The sequence below is a fragment of the Lacerta agilis genome, chromosome 3 (assembly GCF_009819535.1).
Source record: "Lacerta agilis isolate rLacAgi1 chromosome 3, rLacAgi1.pri, whole genome shotgun sequence".
NCBI classification, from domain to species: domain Eukaryota; kingdom Metazoa; phylum Chordata; class Lepidosauria; order Squamata; family Lacertidae; genus Lacerta; species Lacerta agilis.
This window is the reverse complement of record NC_046314.1, coordinates 48,179,452-48,195,277: the sequence shown is the minus strand read 5'-3', so window position 1 is coordinate 48,195,277 and position 15,826 is coordinate 48,179,452. Positions and strand designations below refer to the sequence as shown.

General features: G+C 40.7%; 1 protein-coding gene across 3 annotated transcripts in view; it reads right to left on the bottom strand.

The window, feature by feature from the left end:
• Window positions 1–463: 463 nt before the first annotated feature.
• AFG1L (AFG1 like ATPase) overlaps window positions 464–15,826 on the bottom strand; it is a 55,860-nt gene continuing 40,497 nt past the window's right edge. For 2 of the 3 annotated variants that reach the window (XM_033143555.1, XM_033143552.1), the window contains 3 exons: window positions 7,372–7,512; window positions 4,397–4,510; window positions 464–2,136 (listed from right to left, as the gene is read on the bottom strand). In XM_033143555.1, the coding sequence (XP_032999446.1) occupies window positions 1,990–2,136; window positions 4,397–4,510; window positions 7,372–7,512 (402 nt within the window). In that variant the 3' untranslated portion in view covers window positions 464–1,989. The remainder of the gene's footprint in view (window positions 2,137–4,396; window positions 4,511–7,371; window positions 7,513–15,826) is intronic. The other variant, XM_033143554.1, reaches the window with a different exon arrangement.

The following is a 15,826-nucleotide window of genomic DNA, read 5'->3' as shown; positions in this document are numbered from 1 at the left end:
AAGTCTCTTTCTTAAGTGGGCATGGCAGACAGTTCCTACAGCAGATACAGCTATACCCAGCATGGAGGGGCAACAATGGGGGGGATGTACTTATTTCTCACCATCAAATGCACAGTCCTTTGTGTTCATAAAGTTATCAGGACTATCTTCCACCTATGAAGTTTAGTAAAAGTACTGAAACTTAGCTCAGCTGCCTTTAGGATCAGGACCGACACAATGTGTGTTTATGGGTCCATATAAAACCTCGTAAATCTTGGTCAACATGGTTGGAGTTATATTGTGACCTTTGCCTCTGGAAGATGACAAAGACCTCATCATATGTCTTTCTGTTCCTGTGAGGATAGAGATCTAGTCTATGGGGTGGGAAGGATGGCTTCTAGGTTCAGTTCTCCCCCACCCCCCGGCCGCTTTTTGCTGCAGGTGTCATTCTTGCTAGCAGAGCACCCACAATATAATCCAGTTCTCCTTTTCCTTGTCATGCAGCTTTCTACCTTGAAAACAGCTTGTGTCCTTCAAACAAAAGTGGTCATACTGTTTGTATTGTCTGTCTCGAAATATTTTTTCCTACTGGATTTGATTTCTCAAGTAGCCCATGGGCAACTATTATGGAAGGAATGTTGGTTTCTCTTTCTACGCATGGCCCTATTTAACTCACAAAATGGTGACTGCTTGCTGGTTGTCTGCATTTGTCCACTGCAAGACATTGTCTTTAACTAGCCCTGGAGTAAATAGCCATAACTATCAGTGTTGGCCTCCTGCTTACTGTACCATGGTGGTCTGCACTGGGAAGTGTGCCTTTGAGGATGCCAGACTGTGTGTATTGTTTTTGGTGTACATTGGGTATCAAAGAGTTATGCTACCATCACCATTCATTGACTGGTACCTTCCCTAAATGAACAATGTGGGTGGTCTTATTAATAAAGCAATATCATGACTGATGGGCGGTTGAACTGCTAAGAGATGTTTCCGTGTTTGCATTGCTTTCTCCTGTGCTGTTCAGTGAAAGAGCATGATCCACCAATGTTACATGTGGCAATGGTGACTATCTGGTGTAGAAGGATCACTGGATTGTGGTGGCGGGTATGTGAGTGTGTGTAGATTTGCACTTATTGTCTTGTGCATAGCTGCTTGAAAAGATCCTCAGCATCAGGAGGGAAGGAGGACAACTTAGTCAAATTCCAATATAAAGTCCATTTTCACTACCAGTACAAAGTTCACCTCAAGTCTTGTAAGATTGTCCTATCTGGTCTGCCTATACAAGACACAGTGAATTCACTTTTGCTTTGATACTTATCCACTTAATGGCAGTTTTTACTCTTGGTTCTGTAATTCCACTTTTATTTTCTCTTTGCATCCTCCCTATCAGAAGAATTTGAGACAGGGGGTCACACATATAGGCAATGGAATAACAATAAATAGGTCTACCGTGGCAGCAGGCAAGCAGAAATAAGAAATGCATTTAGAATGGCAGAGCTACCAAAATGCAAACATGTGATTTTGTACTTCGTAAAATGAGAAACTGATTTCTTTCAATTGCTGCCCAGAATCATTTTTTCTAAAAAAAAAAAATTAAGGGTACTGAAGGTACAGTTATCTGTAACCAAAATACTAAAGATAGGCAGGTGCAATAATATGTATTTAATTTGCATGGTTTGAGCCTATCATTTGTTCATCATGTAGTTTTTGAAGTATGATATACAAATGTAGACCATAAACTGTATGTGCCACTCCTTTCCACATAATTTGTAGATTAAAACTGGATTTGGATTCTTGGTCAGGAAAGACTTCATGTTAGGCTGGAGAAAAGACTTCCACACACAGGCATAAAACTGTTCCCACCAGCATTCCAGCATGTAACCTGTCCCTTGGTAACACATAAAAAGGCAAATGTTTAGGAAATAAGGTGCAAAATTGGGCAGTGTGCCTGTTAAAAAATAATTTAGCATTGAGTTAGAACTCTTCTTCTTTACAACTACTATTTCTGTTTTGCTAGTCTTTTCGCAACTGTGGTTGATTGCTCCTGTCCCCCTCCGTCCAGTACTGCTCAGTCTGCATTTCAGTCAGTCGTGAGATGGTACGCTGAAAGGCAAAAATCTCCTCCTCTCCCGTGAACATTGAAAGTCCTTGAGCTGAATCCTAGAGAAAAATGGAAGCAAATAACATTTTTCTTTAAATGCAGAAAGAAACCAGAAAATGAAAGACTTCTCAAACTTGCAGTGTGGCCTGAGCCCACATATTCATAGTCTGTCCGCTCGCCTCACCCCCAGGTTTGTGTGCAATTCATAACTATCGAGCTCCTTTTCTTCTGCAATCATGCTTTTGTGGAACAAAACTATTCTTAAATATTGAAAAAAGAATACAGGGAGCAGCACCTTGCAGTTGCTGCTTTTGGCTGTGCTTCTATGCAATATTTTTTTGGTGATATTGCAGTCTCTGGGTTACATGTTTGTGAAACACAGGCACAATTCAACTAGCTAACTCTAAAACATACACTTTATTACATGCACACAAACATTTTCCAGTTAGTCAGAAGTTTGAGAGGCTTTAAAAATATTTATTCCAAGAGTAGGGACTGGGATTGTTTTCTGTGGTTGATAATAGTAAAACACACACACACACACACACACACACACACACACACACACACTGCTTACACTGAATGGCACAAATCCTTTCGCCTACACAGATAAAGGCTATTTGGATGACTCCATGTGTCAGTCTTTGTGCAATAAAATGGTATTGCCCATGCAGCTTTTTTTGTTACTGTCTGCAGTGGCAGGTTTGATGCCCTCATAGGGATAGGGAACCAATGGCCCTCCAGATGTTGGTGTACTCCATCTCCTATCAGTCCCAGCCAGCATGGCCAATGGTCGGACATGTTGTAAGTTGCAGTTCAATAACATCTGGTTCTCCACCCCAAATATAGAGGCTAATTGAAAAGCACACAGTTGTTCTGTGATAACAATTAACCTATATTTTCCTTTGCCAGTGGTAAAGCCACAACAAAACATTAGGTCTAAATATCACTATAACACCTGGCCCTGCAGGGGCCAATGTACCATGAGGATGAATCTCTTTCCATTCCCACCTCCCTCCATTTGTGCATCACATCATAGTTTTGTACAATATTTCTGTATGATAGAGACACTTGTGTTTAACATACATTCAGTAATTTTTTTATCCTTATCAGTTAACAGACCGGGTTCACAAAACATTCCTCTCACTTTCTTCGAATTTCCTCTCACAGCAGGACTAAAATGAAACCAAGTTTTCTGAAGGATATAACATGCTAGGACAAGGCTTTGAAAATGTGTGTTGGCTCATATTCTGAAAACATTATGCTTCCCCCCCCCAAGGTGAATGGCACTCTTTGAGATAGAAAACTGTGTGAGTCTACTGTGCATTAACAGCATACACTGAAAGATCAGCAACAAGAGGACTAAGCTGCAACCCTTAAATTACTTTTCAAAAGTGTTGCTTATAACCACCATATTTCTTTATAAGATATAAAAGGGAGACATTATTAGAAAACAATACTTATTAGGAAAGCTACTTTTACTGGATAAACACTGGAAACTATTTGCCATAGATAAAATTACTTGAGGCTTCCCACTTCTGATTTAACTTTCTGTCAGGTTTTAGTATTCATAAACTATATAATGTAAGAATAGAAATATAATCTATAATGCAGAAATGCAAGCAACAGCTTCTTGTACTCTGGGTTGTATTCAACCAACAATTACTCAGAGTAATTGCTTAATGACCATGACTAACGTGCTCTGGTCCATGGGGTCACGAAGAGTCGGACACAACTAAACAACAACAACATAGGCTCATTAATTCCAATGGGTCTACTCTGAGTAAAAGTTAGTTAATTACAAATCCTGTGCATATCAGTTTTGGGAAGCAGTATTTATCAGCTCTCTCCTTTGTAAACCTGGAGTGAAAGACACATTTATAATACACCTGTTAGACAATGAACAGATTCCCAACATGGTGGCTCAAGTAAAATAAGGTGCCTTGAGTTCCAGTCCAGGAAAAAGATGGGATTATGACAATGATACAAGTGCAATTTACAAATGTAGCTGCACTAAATCTGAAGAACATGTATTAAAGCAGCAGCATGACCCGATATTTCTAATATATTAGAAACACATACTGAGTAAAAGATTAGAAGTATCTCTAGAATTACGCTAAAATGGATTGGTTCAAACCATTTATAAATAGCATTACATTAAGTTGGAATAGAAGAAAAGGTGCAACGTTGATCCTGCCAGAAAGCTACAGAATGACCGGTTAAATGCTTTTGCTGCTCACTGCCCCCCTAGCACCACCACTCAGACCAAAACCAATTATGCTCTCCTGCAACAAAGGCTCTAATGGTCATAGTGCTTACCTGGCTCAACCCCAAATCGTCCATCATTACCCTACTTGCATCCAATCCACCATCATGGGATTCTTGAATAAATATGTTTTGGAGTGGTGCTGATGCAGAGCAAACAATACGCACCTGGAAGAGAGTGAAACAGCTGTACGTGCTATCACTTATAGCTCCTATTTCTCCATTTGAATTTTGTAAAACCCACCATGTTTTCATTTTGTATGGTGTAAGTAGCAATTTTGATATAGACAACAACTGAAATGATTTCTGATTTTGCCAAGCATAAGTAGCTCTCCATAAGAATGCAGAATGCAAGTGGCTTGTACTGTACCATCATTCCTTCTTCACTTCACAAACACTAACCATAAACCCATTTATAAAAAATGTGCCATTCTAACACAATCACCACTAACTTTAGTTCTTTTACATAGTCATGGGGTTATAGCATCTTACCATCAAAACCTGTATGTAGTAAATATTATCAAAATGTAGGCCATTCTTCTGCTATTCTTAAAAATGTAAGCCAGCATTAGGGCATTTATTTCTGCTGGTTTTGTACAGCATTTAGCTTACAGTCTCTCTCTCTCTCTCTCTAACACACACACACACAAACAATTTAAAATACTTATGCTCATTGAGCACTATCATGCAATAAGCTCACTTTTGTAGTAAAACAATATAGAAACTCTGTGCTGCAATGGAAGGTAGGGCAGAAAGGAACTGAAATAAGGCCACTAACTCAAATTATCAGATTGGTTATGTTTTGTTAGATGAATTAAATTCAGTTGTGACAAATTTAATTGGTGATTTATTGTCATTAATTTTTTTGAAGCAACATTAATGCTTATAGATGCATCACCAGAAAATATGAAAAGCCAAGTGTGACTCATGGAATTTTGATATGTTAAATACAAAATAATATATCTTTTGGCATGGCATGAAACCTGTGTTAGAAAGAATAAATTTTGCTACTACCTTTTGCTTTTGGGTGGAAATATTATAGCCAGCCACCACAACATTACAATTTTGTATTTCTCTTTTTTCCTCTTTCTAGACAATTGTCACTTCTCTACCAGGGAATTTTTTTCAGCTTCAAAATGACCACTGTCCGAGTCTAGAGAACAATATAGAGCCATGCACACATACATCAAGGAAGACCAAAACACAGTTTCAAAGTGAACCAGGAATTTCCTTCTATACTTTGCCACCAAACAATTCCTGGAATGGTACCTGCACATTTTGCTTCATGATGTTTGTTCTACAAGTGCTAGAGCAGACTCTCCCAACCTGGTGCTCTCTAGATGCTCTGCTGCCTGGGGCCAATAATTACAGTTAAAATACATTTAATGTGAGTTGCTAGTTGTCACCCTTTACGTTTTAGCATCCTTTTTAAAGAAGATAAATTTAATAAAGTTGAGAACCTCTAGTACACAGCCTGCCATTTCACAAGCTGCAGGTGCCAATGTATATTTTAAACTGTTGGTATCTATTATAGGGCAATTGTCTAGTGAAGAAAGAACAAGCACGCTCCCAGCTTTAAAATACAGTCAATAGCTAACAGGGCTTGTGACACTTCTAGAATAATACTTATAATTGCAATGGGCAAGGTGAAATAACATGTGAGTGTGTGTGTATGTGTGTGTGTGGCTCACCATAATGTCCAGTGAGAAAATATTGTTGTTTGACTGTGAGGAAAATGCAGGAGTTTTGAGAAAAGACATCTGGATGCACCAGAAAAAATGAGCTGCATCTAAGTCATTTACTAAACAAAGATAATATTGTCTGGATAAGTCCCAACTATCTTGCTGAACTAAAGGTGGTTTTTTTGTGTGAATTTCTTTGCCAGGACATTCTTGAAAAAGGTTTTAATCTCAATCGATATTTCCTGATTGCATAAATATTTAAGTGCGTGGCTATAATCACACATAGGGTGAAGCTTAATGTCTTCCATTACTTTTTAAAATATCAGCTTAAATATAAAGAGCCTTTTTTAGTTGTTTTAATACTGCTGATTTTGCTCCCATGATTGAAACCTTTGTAAATCCAAGCTAAGTGCTGCATTTATCATTACTATTTCATTAGACGTCCCACAACTCAGACTAAAACCAAGAGTGGCTGTTTCTTCTAAAATTATTATCACTTTGGGCAAACCCATTAACACTTTACTCATCTGTTCACTTATAACGAATCATGACTGGGACTCTAGGTGAAATAAGACGAAAACAAAGCAGATCTGTACCCTGGAATTATAGCAGCAAACAGAACTTTGTGGATAATTTCAACTTAACTATTGTTTGGCTTGCAAAACATGATGTGACTTTTTACCAATCAAGAAAAAGGAATCATGATCATTTCTCTTGGAAAGATATTGTTTTGACTCAGGAGAGTTGCTGGGGGCATGAGGCAGAATATACTAACAATTTTCTAATATCTAAAGCTATCTTAAACTCCACCCTGGAGTTGCAGATTTTCAGGGATAGGATTTGGTGAGCAGCAATGTTTTATCTATGTGTCCTGGTTTGGAGAAAACAAGAGAGAATGTTTGGTTCTTCTTTTATAGCGCTGGAACTCAGGCTCACCTAATGGAATTGATTGGCACTGCCATTTGATTCCAGGAAATTAAAAACACACCAAATTAAAATCATAACAAATTTAACTCCCACCTGTTGAAGACTATGACCTAAACTGTAAGGTAAAGGGACCCCTGACCATTAGGTCCAGTCGCGGACGACTCTAGGGTTGCGGCGCTCATCTTGCTTTAGTGGCCGGGGGAGCTGGCGTACAGCTTCCGGGTCATGTATCTGGGTTGAATTGTCCTGTGACTTGTTCCCCCCTATCATCTCATGTGGAACCAATTTCCCAAAGCAGCAGGCAAATATGAGAGAAAATAGGAAGATTTAACTTGCATTACCCATTAATCTTATACTGATAATTTCCAGAGCAATTCAAGATGCTTTCATCCTGTAAGAATTTACCAACTGACTGCTTACCTTCTTGTCATAAAAAGTATCAACAAGAGTAATGAAGCGGCGAGCTTGGGTCCTTTTTGCCATTGTAAACTCAGGTATGTGACGAACAAAGACTAGGTCAAAATGCATAGCTACTTCCAAGTAATCACTGGCTCCAAGCGGCTGAAACAGAAAATGGGAACTGTAACCCTTAAAAAGCCAATAGACCAACACAATATATATTTTGAAATGCTAGCATCATATTTCAAGCAAACCAGTGTGATCCCTCCTATTTTGTTTTCTTTTTGCATTAGGTGAGAAGGTTGACTGTGATAGTAACAGATTGATTCCTAAAGCTGATGGCTAAGCTTAGCTTTATGATCTCTTAATTAAATCAGCAAGTAATTTGCTTGGGTATTGCCAAAATTACAGAGCAAATAAGAAGAACGTGCCAGATCAGGCCAATGGCCCATCTAGATTGTTCTCGCAGTGGCTGACCAGAGATCCCTGTGGAAAGCAGGATCTAAGTACAACAGCACTCTGTGAACGTATCCTTGTAAATTTTGTACTAATTGACTACAGCAGGTGCCTCCCCACCACCCACCCACATCCTATGTTAATGCTAAGGATAAAGTTAAAAGAAAAAGAAGTCATTTCCTCAGGGTAAAACCAAATAGGATGCAGACTGTATTAATCATTTAATATGTCTATTTTCAACTATGAAATTAATACCCACAGTGAAGGGATTAGGACTGGAAATGTGTTGCAAGGAAGATTTAGCATTTACCTCCTATGCTGTGGTCCAAGCAGATACAATTTCCCTCTCCCAGAGCCTCTGGGAGGAAGGCTACCATTGGTGCAACTGGCAGCTTCCCTCCTGCGGCAAATAACAGCATCGGAGAGAAGGGAGTTTTACCAGGATTGTGACATGGTAGGCGGGTAAAACTCTCCCTCCTCATATGCCATAGTCCTGATCTTGATTCCCTCTCACAGCTGCTGCACTGAAAGTACGTTTTTAAAAAGACACGAGCATGAGCGTAACTAGGATTTTGGTGGGGGGGGGCAGAACCACATGATTGGGCACAAATGCACTCACACATTTAATATCACATCTAGTTTGCCATCAAGTCTTCCACTTTCTAACTCAAGCTCAAGCCACAGGAATATAAGCACAATGCAATAAACCCAGATGTGTGAACAAGCCCTAAATAAATCACTTACCGGTACTGAAGCTCTAACTACAGCTGCAGAGAATTCATGCAGGAATGCACATGTTACAGAAACAGGCTATATAAATTAGTCTGAAATTTACAACAGTAGTTGATATGTTCCTGAAATCATCCAGTCTAATACCAGATTGGTTTAACTAAATTCCTATGAATTAAAATAGCGGCCACAACATAAAAGATAAAAGATGGTTCATGGATCATTTAGTACACCACACATTTGAGAATTAATTAAATGGCCCTGGATGCTTAAGATTAAAAAAGGAAACCAAGTGCTTAGGTTTTATTTCTGGTTTCAGGAGATTAAAACAAAAAATGCTCTTCCATGTTTGGAATGGAGGGAAACCCCTTAAACATAAAAAATGCCCTGCCAGGAGGGTCTTGATTGGCACCCATGTTATGGCCCTTTCAACACTAGTTGGAAAACTTTTTATTTTCCTGTGGTATCTAAAAATCGTTTTTCAGTGCTTTGCAGTGTTGTTTTATAGGGCTGACTGCTGGTGGTATTATGTGTACTATTTCTATTGAGCAATTTATTATTATTTATTTAAGACATTTATATACCACTTAATGATTAATATTTTAAGTGATTATAACTTTGGTGGTGGTGGTGGTGGTGGTTATTATAGCTATTATGGCCATGGGCTTGCAAATTGTATTGTTTGTTACCCTGAGAATGTTATTAGGCGATATAAAAATGTTGTAAAATAAATGAAATGAAATGAAAAAGCCAAGTCTTTACCCAACATTGTTTTGAAACAAATTTCTGTTTCCATGTATTGTACACTGTTATTATGCAACTTGCCTTTCTACAGAGGAGCAGGAGCCCTGTGACAGAGGAGTTTTCCTCCCTTTTGGGGGGGGGGAGGGGAACAAGCTGAGCCACTGAATTAGACCCACCCTGTGCCCTGCCATAAAAGCTTCTCAAAAGCATTACTCCAGCTTTGCCAGCTGCCCACCATACAGCTACTGTTCCCTTGAAGGCATTGTGAGGGTGTTGGGCACATCTGCTGAGGAGATACAGAATTGGGCACTGAACGCATGGTCCTGGCAACAGATCCTGAGTAGCCTCACAAACAATGTGATTTCTTTATGCTGGGACTCCTAACAGGGAGAGAACCCTTACAAGCCAATGAATAAGCCAAGAGTTCTGAAGGAAGAAATACAAGCCACTAAATATCACACAAACCCAGGTGCCTTGTGTAATGCCAGTATTCTTTAAACCTGGCAGGGGGAACACCGCCACAAATTTGGTGAAGTCCAGTGAGATCCTGTGAACAGGTGGAGCTGCTTTATATCAAGTCAGATTGAGGGCCCAATTAGCTCAGCAACGTCTGCAAGGCCTCAGCCAGGCCCCCTTCCCAGTCATGCTGGCAGAGCCCTTTTTAAGCAGGGCCACCAAGAATTGAACTTGGGGTCTCCTGCATGCAAATCTTGAGTTCTCTTACTAGGCAGGGTGGTCGGATGCAAGCAAGGACAGGGCTGCTACACCTGTAATAGTTGTGTAGAAGAGGGAATTGCACCAGGTATAAATTAGCACTCAGTGTACAAAATTCCATCTTTTATGTAATTATTAAAGCTGCAGGAGCCCTTCCTGCTTTTGCATCTGGCCACTGACTCCGACTCCCTGCCATGCACAACTTCTGAGCCATTGTGCAGTGAACCCATTGAACATATCCCTATTAACTAGCTAAAGAACTACAGTATATAAATCCAGTCTCTGGTAAGGGAAGAGCCACCGATCAGTGGTAGAGCATCTCTTTTGCATGCAGAAGGTCCCAGTTTCAAAACTGACATGTCCAGGGAAGGGCTGGGAAAGAACCCTGCCTGAAATCCTGGCGAGCTGCTGCCAATCAATGAAGATAGTACTGAGCCAGATGGACCAATGGCTGGACCTTGTATAAGGCAGCTTCCTATGCACCTCCTGAAGTTTGTTCCTCTTTCAGTTACATTTATTGGGGAATGCTTTAATTTTGTGGAATGAGCCAGACAAGTTACGGAAGCCTATCTGGAGTCCAAGGTCTTGCTTTGTACGATTGACTGATTAGCATGTAAATACTAGAAGTCTATGATGGTATAATTTATTATGAAATGTCACCTTTCTGAAGAGCTTAATGCTTCTGCATCAGTCAATAGCAGCCTCAATACAATGCCTAGTTTTAAAGAAATAATTATTCTGAAGCTACATAACTTGCCCTAGGAAGAACTGATTTGCTTAATTTGAATACTCAATGGCACTTCAGCTAGTGCTGTATTTGGGCATGTTATTCCACTTCAAGATTCCACTAAGATTACCTGGTACAATTCCTCATTCTCACAATGACACCTTCAGCCACATCTAATTTTACTTACTGTATTTATTTATGAACATACCTATTGTAGTAAGCAAATGTTCTGATTTTGTTTTAACCAGATGGGACCACCAAAACCCACTCTGCGGACAGTGGTGTTTTTCCTATTGCTAGCCCAATCTCAGCTGCACTCCCGACCCTTTCTGCAGGACTCTAAACAATTTTCAGATAGTTCTAGGACTTCATGGGAAACTTGTTTAAGTCTGTAGTGTGTCTACAGTTATCTTTATATCAACTTCTGTGATTAATGACTTGGCTTTCTACCTTGTTGCTGCCATGTAAAAGATGGATAATAAAGACCAACCACTGTGGATTTCTGTTACTAATTCTTAATACTGGGAAGTAGGATTTCATTGATGTCACACTCACTCAAACCACATTCATGCCAATTCAAGCCCACCAAGCTGTTAATCTACTTTAATCTGCTTGACTGAGCTGTCCACTTCATTCTTTTTCCATTTCACTACCAAGTTAACAAGTGTTCTACCATTATCTCAACTCAAGTTATTTCAATAGCTGTCTATATATTGTAATGCTCTAACAAATCATTCCATTTTCCCTTATTTTTCTATTAATTATTATTATCATTAAATTTATTACCCCCCTTCAGCAGCAGGTCCCAGTATTAAAATCCAGCATTTAAAGCAGTTAAAAGGTATTGTAGTCACAGGAGTAAGGGTGGGTCCTACACATCTCAGGTGCAAAAGGCCAGGGTAAAGAGGTACATCTTCCCCATTCACCAAAAGCTGTATAGTGAAGGTGCCAGATGCACCTCTGTGACGAGGAAATGTCACAACTTCAAAACACACAAAGGTGATGGCTCTGACCTTTTTTTGCTTCTGAAGGAAAAAAAGCAAAGCAGCAGCCTGTTGCTCCGATGTGAGGTTTTTATTATTGGTACTAGAAATATAAAACCCCCACAGAAATAGGAAGCAGAAAAGAAAGTCAAGCCCTGGAATCTACCTATTGCAATTTCCTTCTTTCTATGTTATTTAAGAGAAATTACCTTTTGGTTCTGTGTTGTTTGTACTTTTTGTGGGCTCTTCCAATTGTGGACACATGCAGAATTACAAATGACTGCAGTTGCATTACTTAGAGCCAGGGGCGTAGCAAGGGAGGGAGGGCCGCCCCGGGCAGTGCCCTGCTGGGGGTGACACTTTGGGCAGTGGCCCCGCCCCCTGGGCTTAAAAATTAAAATAAATAAATAAATAAAAATGTAGGCTATTTTTGGCACTGCCGGGGTGGAGCCGCAGGGGCGGCCAGCAAGGAGGGGTGTCCCCCCCCTCGCTGGCAGCGCCAAAAATAGTCCCCCCTTGCAACGGCTTTTTTTGCCGCGGCATGGAGGCAAGGGGTGGGCCAGCGATGAGGGGTGCCACCCCCTCCTTGCTGGCCCGCCCTTTGCCTCTATGCCGAGCTCCGCCGCTGGCTGGCTTGTGCTCCGCCGAGGGAGCCCGGGCGGCGGCTTCGGGTGTCTGCGGGCTGAAGAGACTCCCGAAGCTGCCGCCCGGCACCCCTTCGTGCGGCGGCTGCTCGCGCAGGCACGAGCAGCCGCGGCACGAAGGGGTGCCGCTGCCAGGTGCCGGCTTCAGGAACCTCCTGAAGCCGCCGCCTGGCACCCCCGGGGCGGGGGCGTCGCGGCGTGTACGTGCGTTATGACGTCATGACGCATGCACACGCCACGATGCCCCGCCCCCAGGGGTGCCTCTTGGCTTCCCACCCCGGGCAGCCAAGGGGCTAGAAACGCCCCTGCTTAGAGCCAGTCTTCCCTAGGCGAATCAACCTCAGTTCTTCAATCAAGGGAACAAAGGGAACAAACTTTTTAAAAAAGCAGAGTGGAGGGGGGAACAACTCTTGTGCGCTCTCTCTCTCTCTCTCTCTCTCTCTAGGTTTCAGTGTGTTTGGTGTTGGCAGCTATTGAGAAGTGTCCATTAAAAGTAACTATCCCCTTGCCTTCATGGTTACCACACTTTTGGATTGAATTTTTTTAAATTAAATATTTTGGTTCGTCAAATGATGGGTGCATATAAATATAGGTGCCCATGTAGCTCTTAAAATTAAAAAAGTGCAAGTTATCCTTAGGACTGACACTGACTGCCAAAAGATGCTACTAAGAATTTTGAAGAGTGAGTGACCAGGCTTTTGCCCCTAGAGAGCATCTCCATTATGTCTATGCCACTATCAAGTTACTAATAGTGGATCAGGAAGTTCACCATTGCTGCAGAGAAAGAACCATCAGCACACAGCCTTAATCACATTAAAAAGTTAGTATTGCCATCAGAGGGCAGTATTTGCTATGCATAAACATGGCTGAAAGTTTTTCTTTCAAAGAAGCATTAAGAAATATAGATAATAATAATAATAATAATAATATTTATTATTTGTACCCCGCCCATCTGGCTGGATTTCCCCAGCCACTCTGGGCGGCTTCCAACAGAAACCAAATACAACAATATCAAACATTAAAAACTTCCCTAAAAGATAACATGGAGATATTAAAGATAAGATTTATGCTGCACCTACCTTTCTGGTCAGTATTAATTTACATTATACACAGATGCTAGATTCTGAAACAAGGTTAAATGGATGAAATGGGTGGATGGCGGGAAGAGACAAGTGAAACGACTCTCTGTGTGTTATAAAGTCAGGGCCATCTATAAAAAGCAACTGTGTAATGAAAACAATTGTTCTACGTGATGCAGTGGACCTTCTTCCATTTGCTATGCAATGTCTAGAACTTAAGGCCAATGCAGAGGCTGTGAAATAATATACTTAAAAATCTGTCCATGACACTTGCTTATTATTTGAGCTTGACACATTCTGGGTATGCTGTTGTTGTTATTCATTCAATTTATATCCTGCCCTTCCTCCCATAGCAGGCCAATATGTTAACACGTATATAAATTAGACTTACAAAGAACTCACGGCACTCTGTAGTTTGTATGTAACATTAAGACAGAGGCAGCCAACTTGTTTGGGACAGTGGGCACACTTTTGAATATTGAGATAGCACTGTGGGCATCAGCCACGAAACAGCTGCCTTTGGAGCATGGCATGGGGAGAAAAAGATTGCCATGGGGTATGGCATAACACAAAATTAAAGAAAGTACAGTCATTGTTGCTTTCCCGCTCCACCCGCTGCTCCAGACAACCTCAGTTGGTCAAGGGAAGTCAGACATGTCTGACTGGTCCTGTGGAGATCACACAATATTGATTTCTCTTTCTCTCACACACTGATGCTGTTGCTATCTAACAACAGGGGGCTTTCTCCAGCACTAGGGAAACCATACAAGGTGGGTAAATAATACTCACTTTCTCATGCACATGCAATACACTCACTGCACACATACAGACCTCAGACAAACATACATGTCTCTCACACACTCAATAAATCACACATGCAACCTCACAGACCACACATACTCACCCTCCCACACTCACACATAGACCCCATGTGCACCTCTCACAGAAGAAGGTGTTCTCTAGATTGACAACCTCTGTACTAAGCAATGGTTTAGTGCAATGTGCATGAGCTGCAACAAGATCAAAGCTCAGATTTGCACACACCTGACTGACCCTGTTGTGTGATTTAGAGAAGGTGTTCTGCAGTCTTTCGTTTTACATTCCACAAATCCTGACAGTGACAAAGGAACCAGATTTTGGCATTTAGAAGAAACACTGTGCTAAGTTTCTAACAAGCCAACTTCAAACCTTGGATTATGAAGCTGGCTTGTTTAACTAACCAGAGTTTCTTTTAAAGCACAAAATCAGGTCTGTACATAAAGCTACACCAGTATTAACTGAAACTTAAAGGAGACACTGCCAAGGTCCTTTCCTTCCTTATGTGGAGAGGAGAGGGGAACACCCAAGCCCAAGGCAATGTTCAGGCTCCTTCCAGCTCATGCACATGGTGCTAAATCATGTGCAAATCAGTCCGCTGAGATTTGTCACTGTTTAAAGCTCTGAGTGCCACAAATATATATAACTGCAAATATGAAACCTACAAATCTATTCTATGTTGCAGTCTAATGCATATGGACTAATCCATGTGTGTGTGTGTGTGTGTGTGTGTGTGTGTGTGTGTGTTGGGGCATGATTCAGCCACTATGTCTAAATCAAGTGGGTGGTCATGCATGAAGGTAGGGCTGGCTTTGAATGACCTAGGAATGAAAGAAAAACCGTACAGTATTTCCATTTAAAAGTTAATTAGACTTTTATGAGTGTGTGTTCAGACTATAAATAACTACCAACTCATTTTCACAATCTGTATGTAGAGTTCATCTTCTTCAGTGTTAAATACTGCCATCTGAACATTTATGGGGCTTGTTAAAAATAATTTTGTAATGTTTAGAATTTAGCATGTAATCCTAATTGCACTAACTAAGAAGCCAGCCCCACTGAATTTGGTTGTAATAATCTCTGAATGCAAATGCATAGGACTAAACTCTTAAATTTCCATTTTATTATTTTACCACAAAAGGCAACAATCATGTTTCATTGCCTACTTGTCTGACCAAGGAAAATGACCTTGCACCAACGCATTTAATAGAAGAGCATTTGTTTTTTTTTGTGCTGACCCAAAGTTACACTCAAAGTTAGTGTAAATTGATGGCATTATTATTATTATTAGTATTATTAGTCCTGAGGGGTCCTACAGGCCAATGGCCAAAGATTTAAACAGGAGTCCCTCCCTCTTACTTGGCTTTTTTTCTCAGCTGAAACCCCAAACTATTATAACCTTTCATCATGGTGGAGTTGTTCCAACTCAGTGATAATTCTGGTAGCTCTTTTCTGCACTTTCCCCAATGATACAATATTGAGCAGCTAATGGTTTTTTCCACCTGTGTTATCCCACCCTCCGGCCCTTGGAGCCTTCATAAGGGAGCTGTTTCCAGAAGAAGGACTGTGAGGGGGGAAAGACTC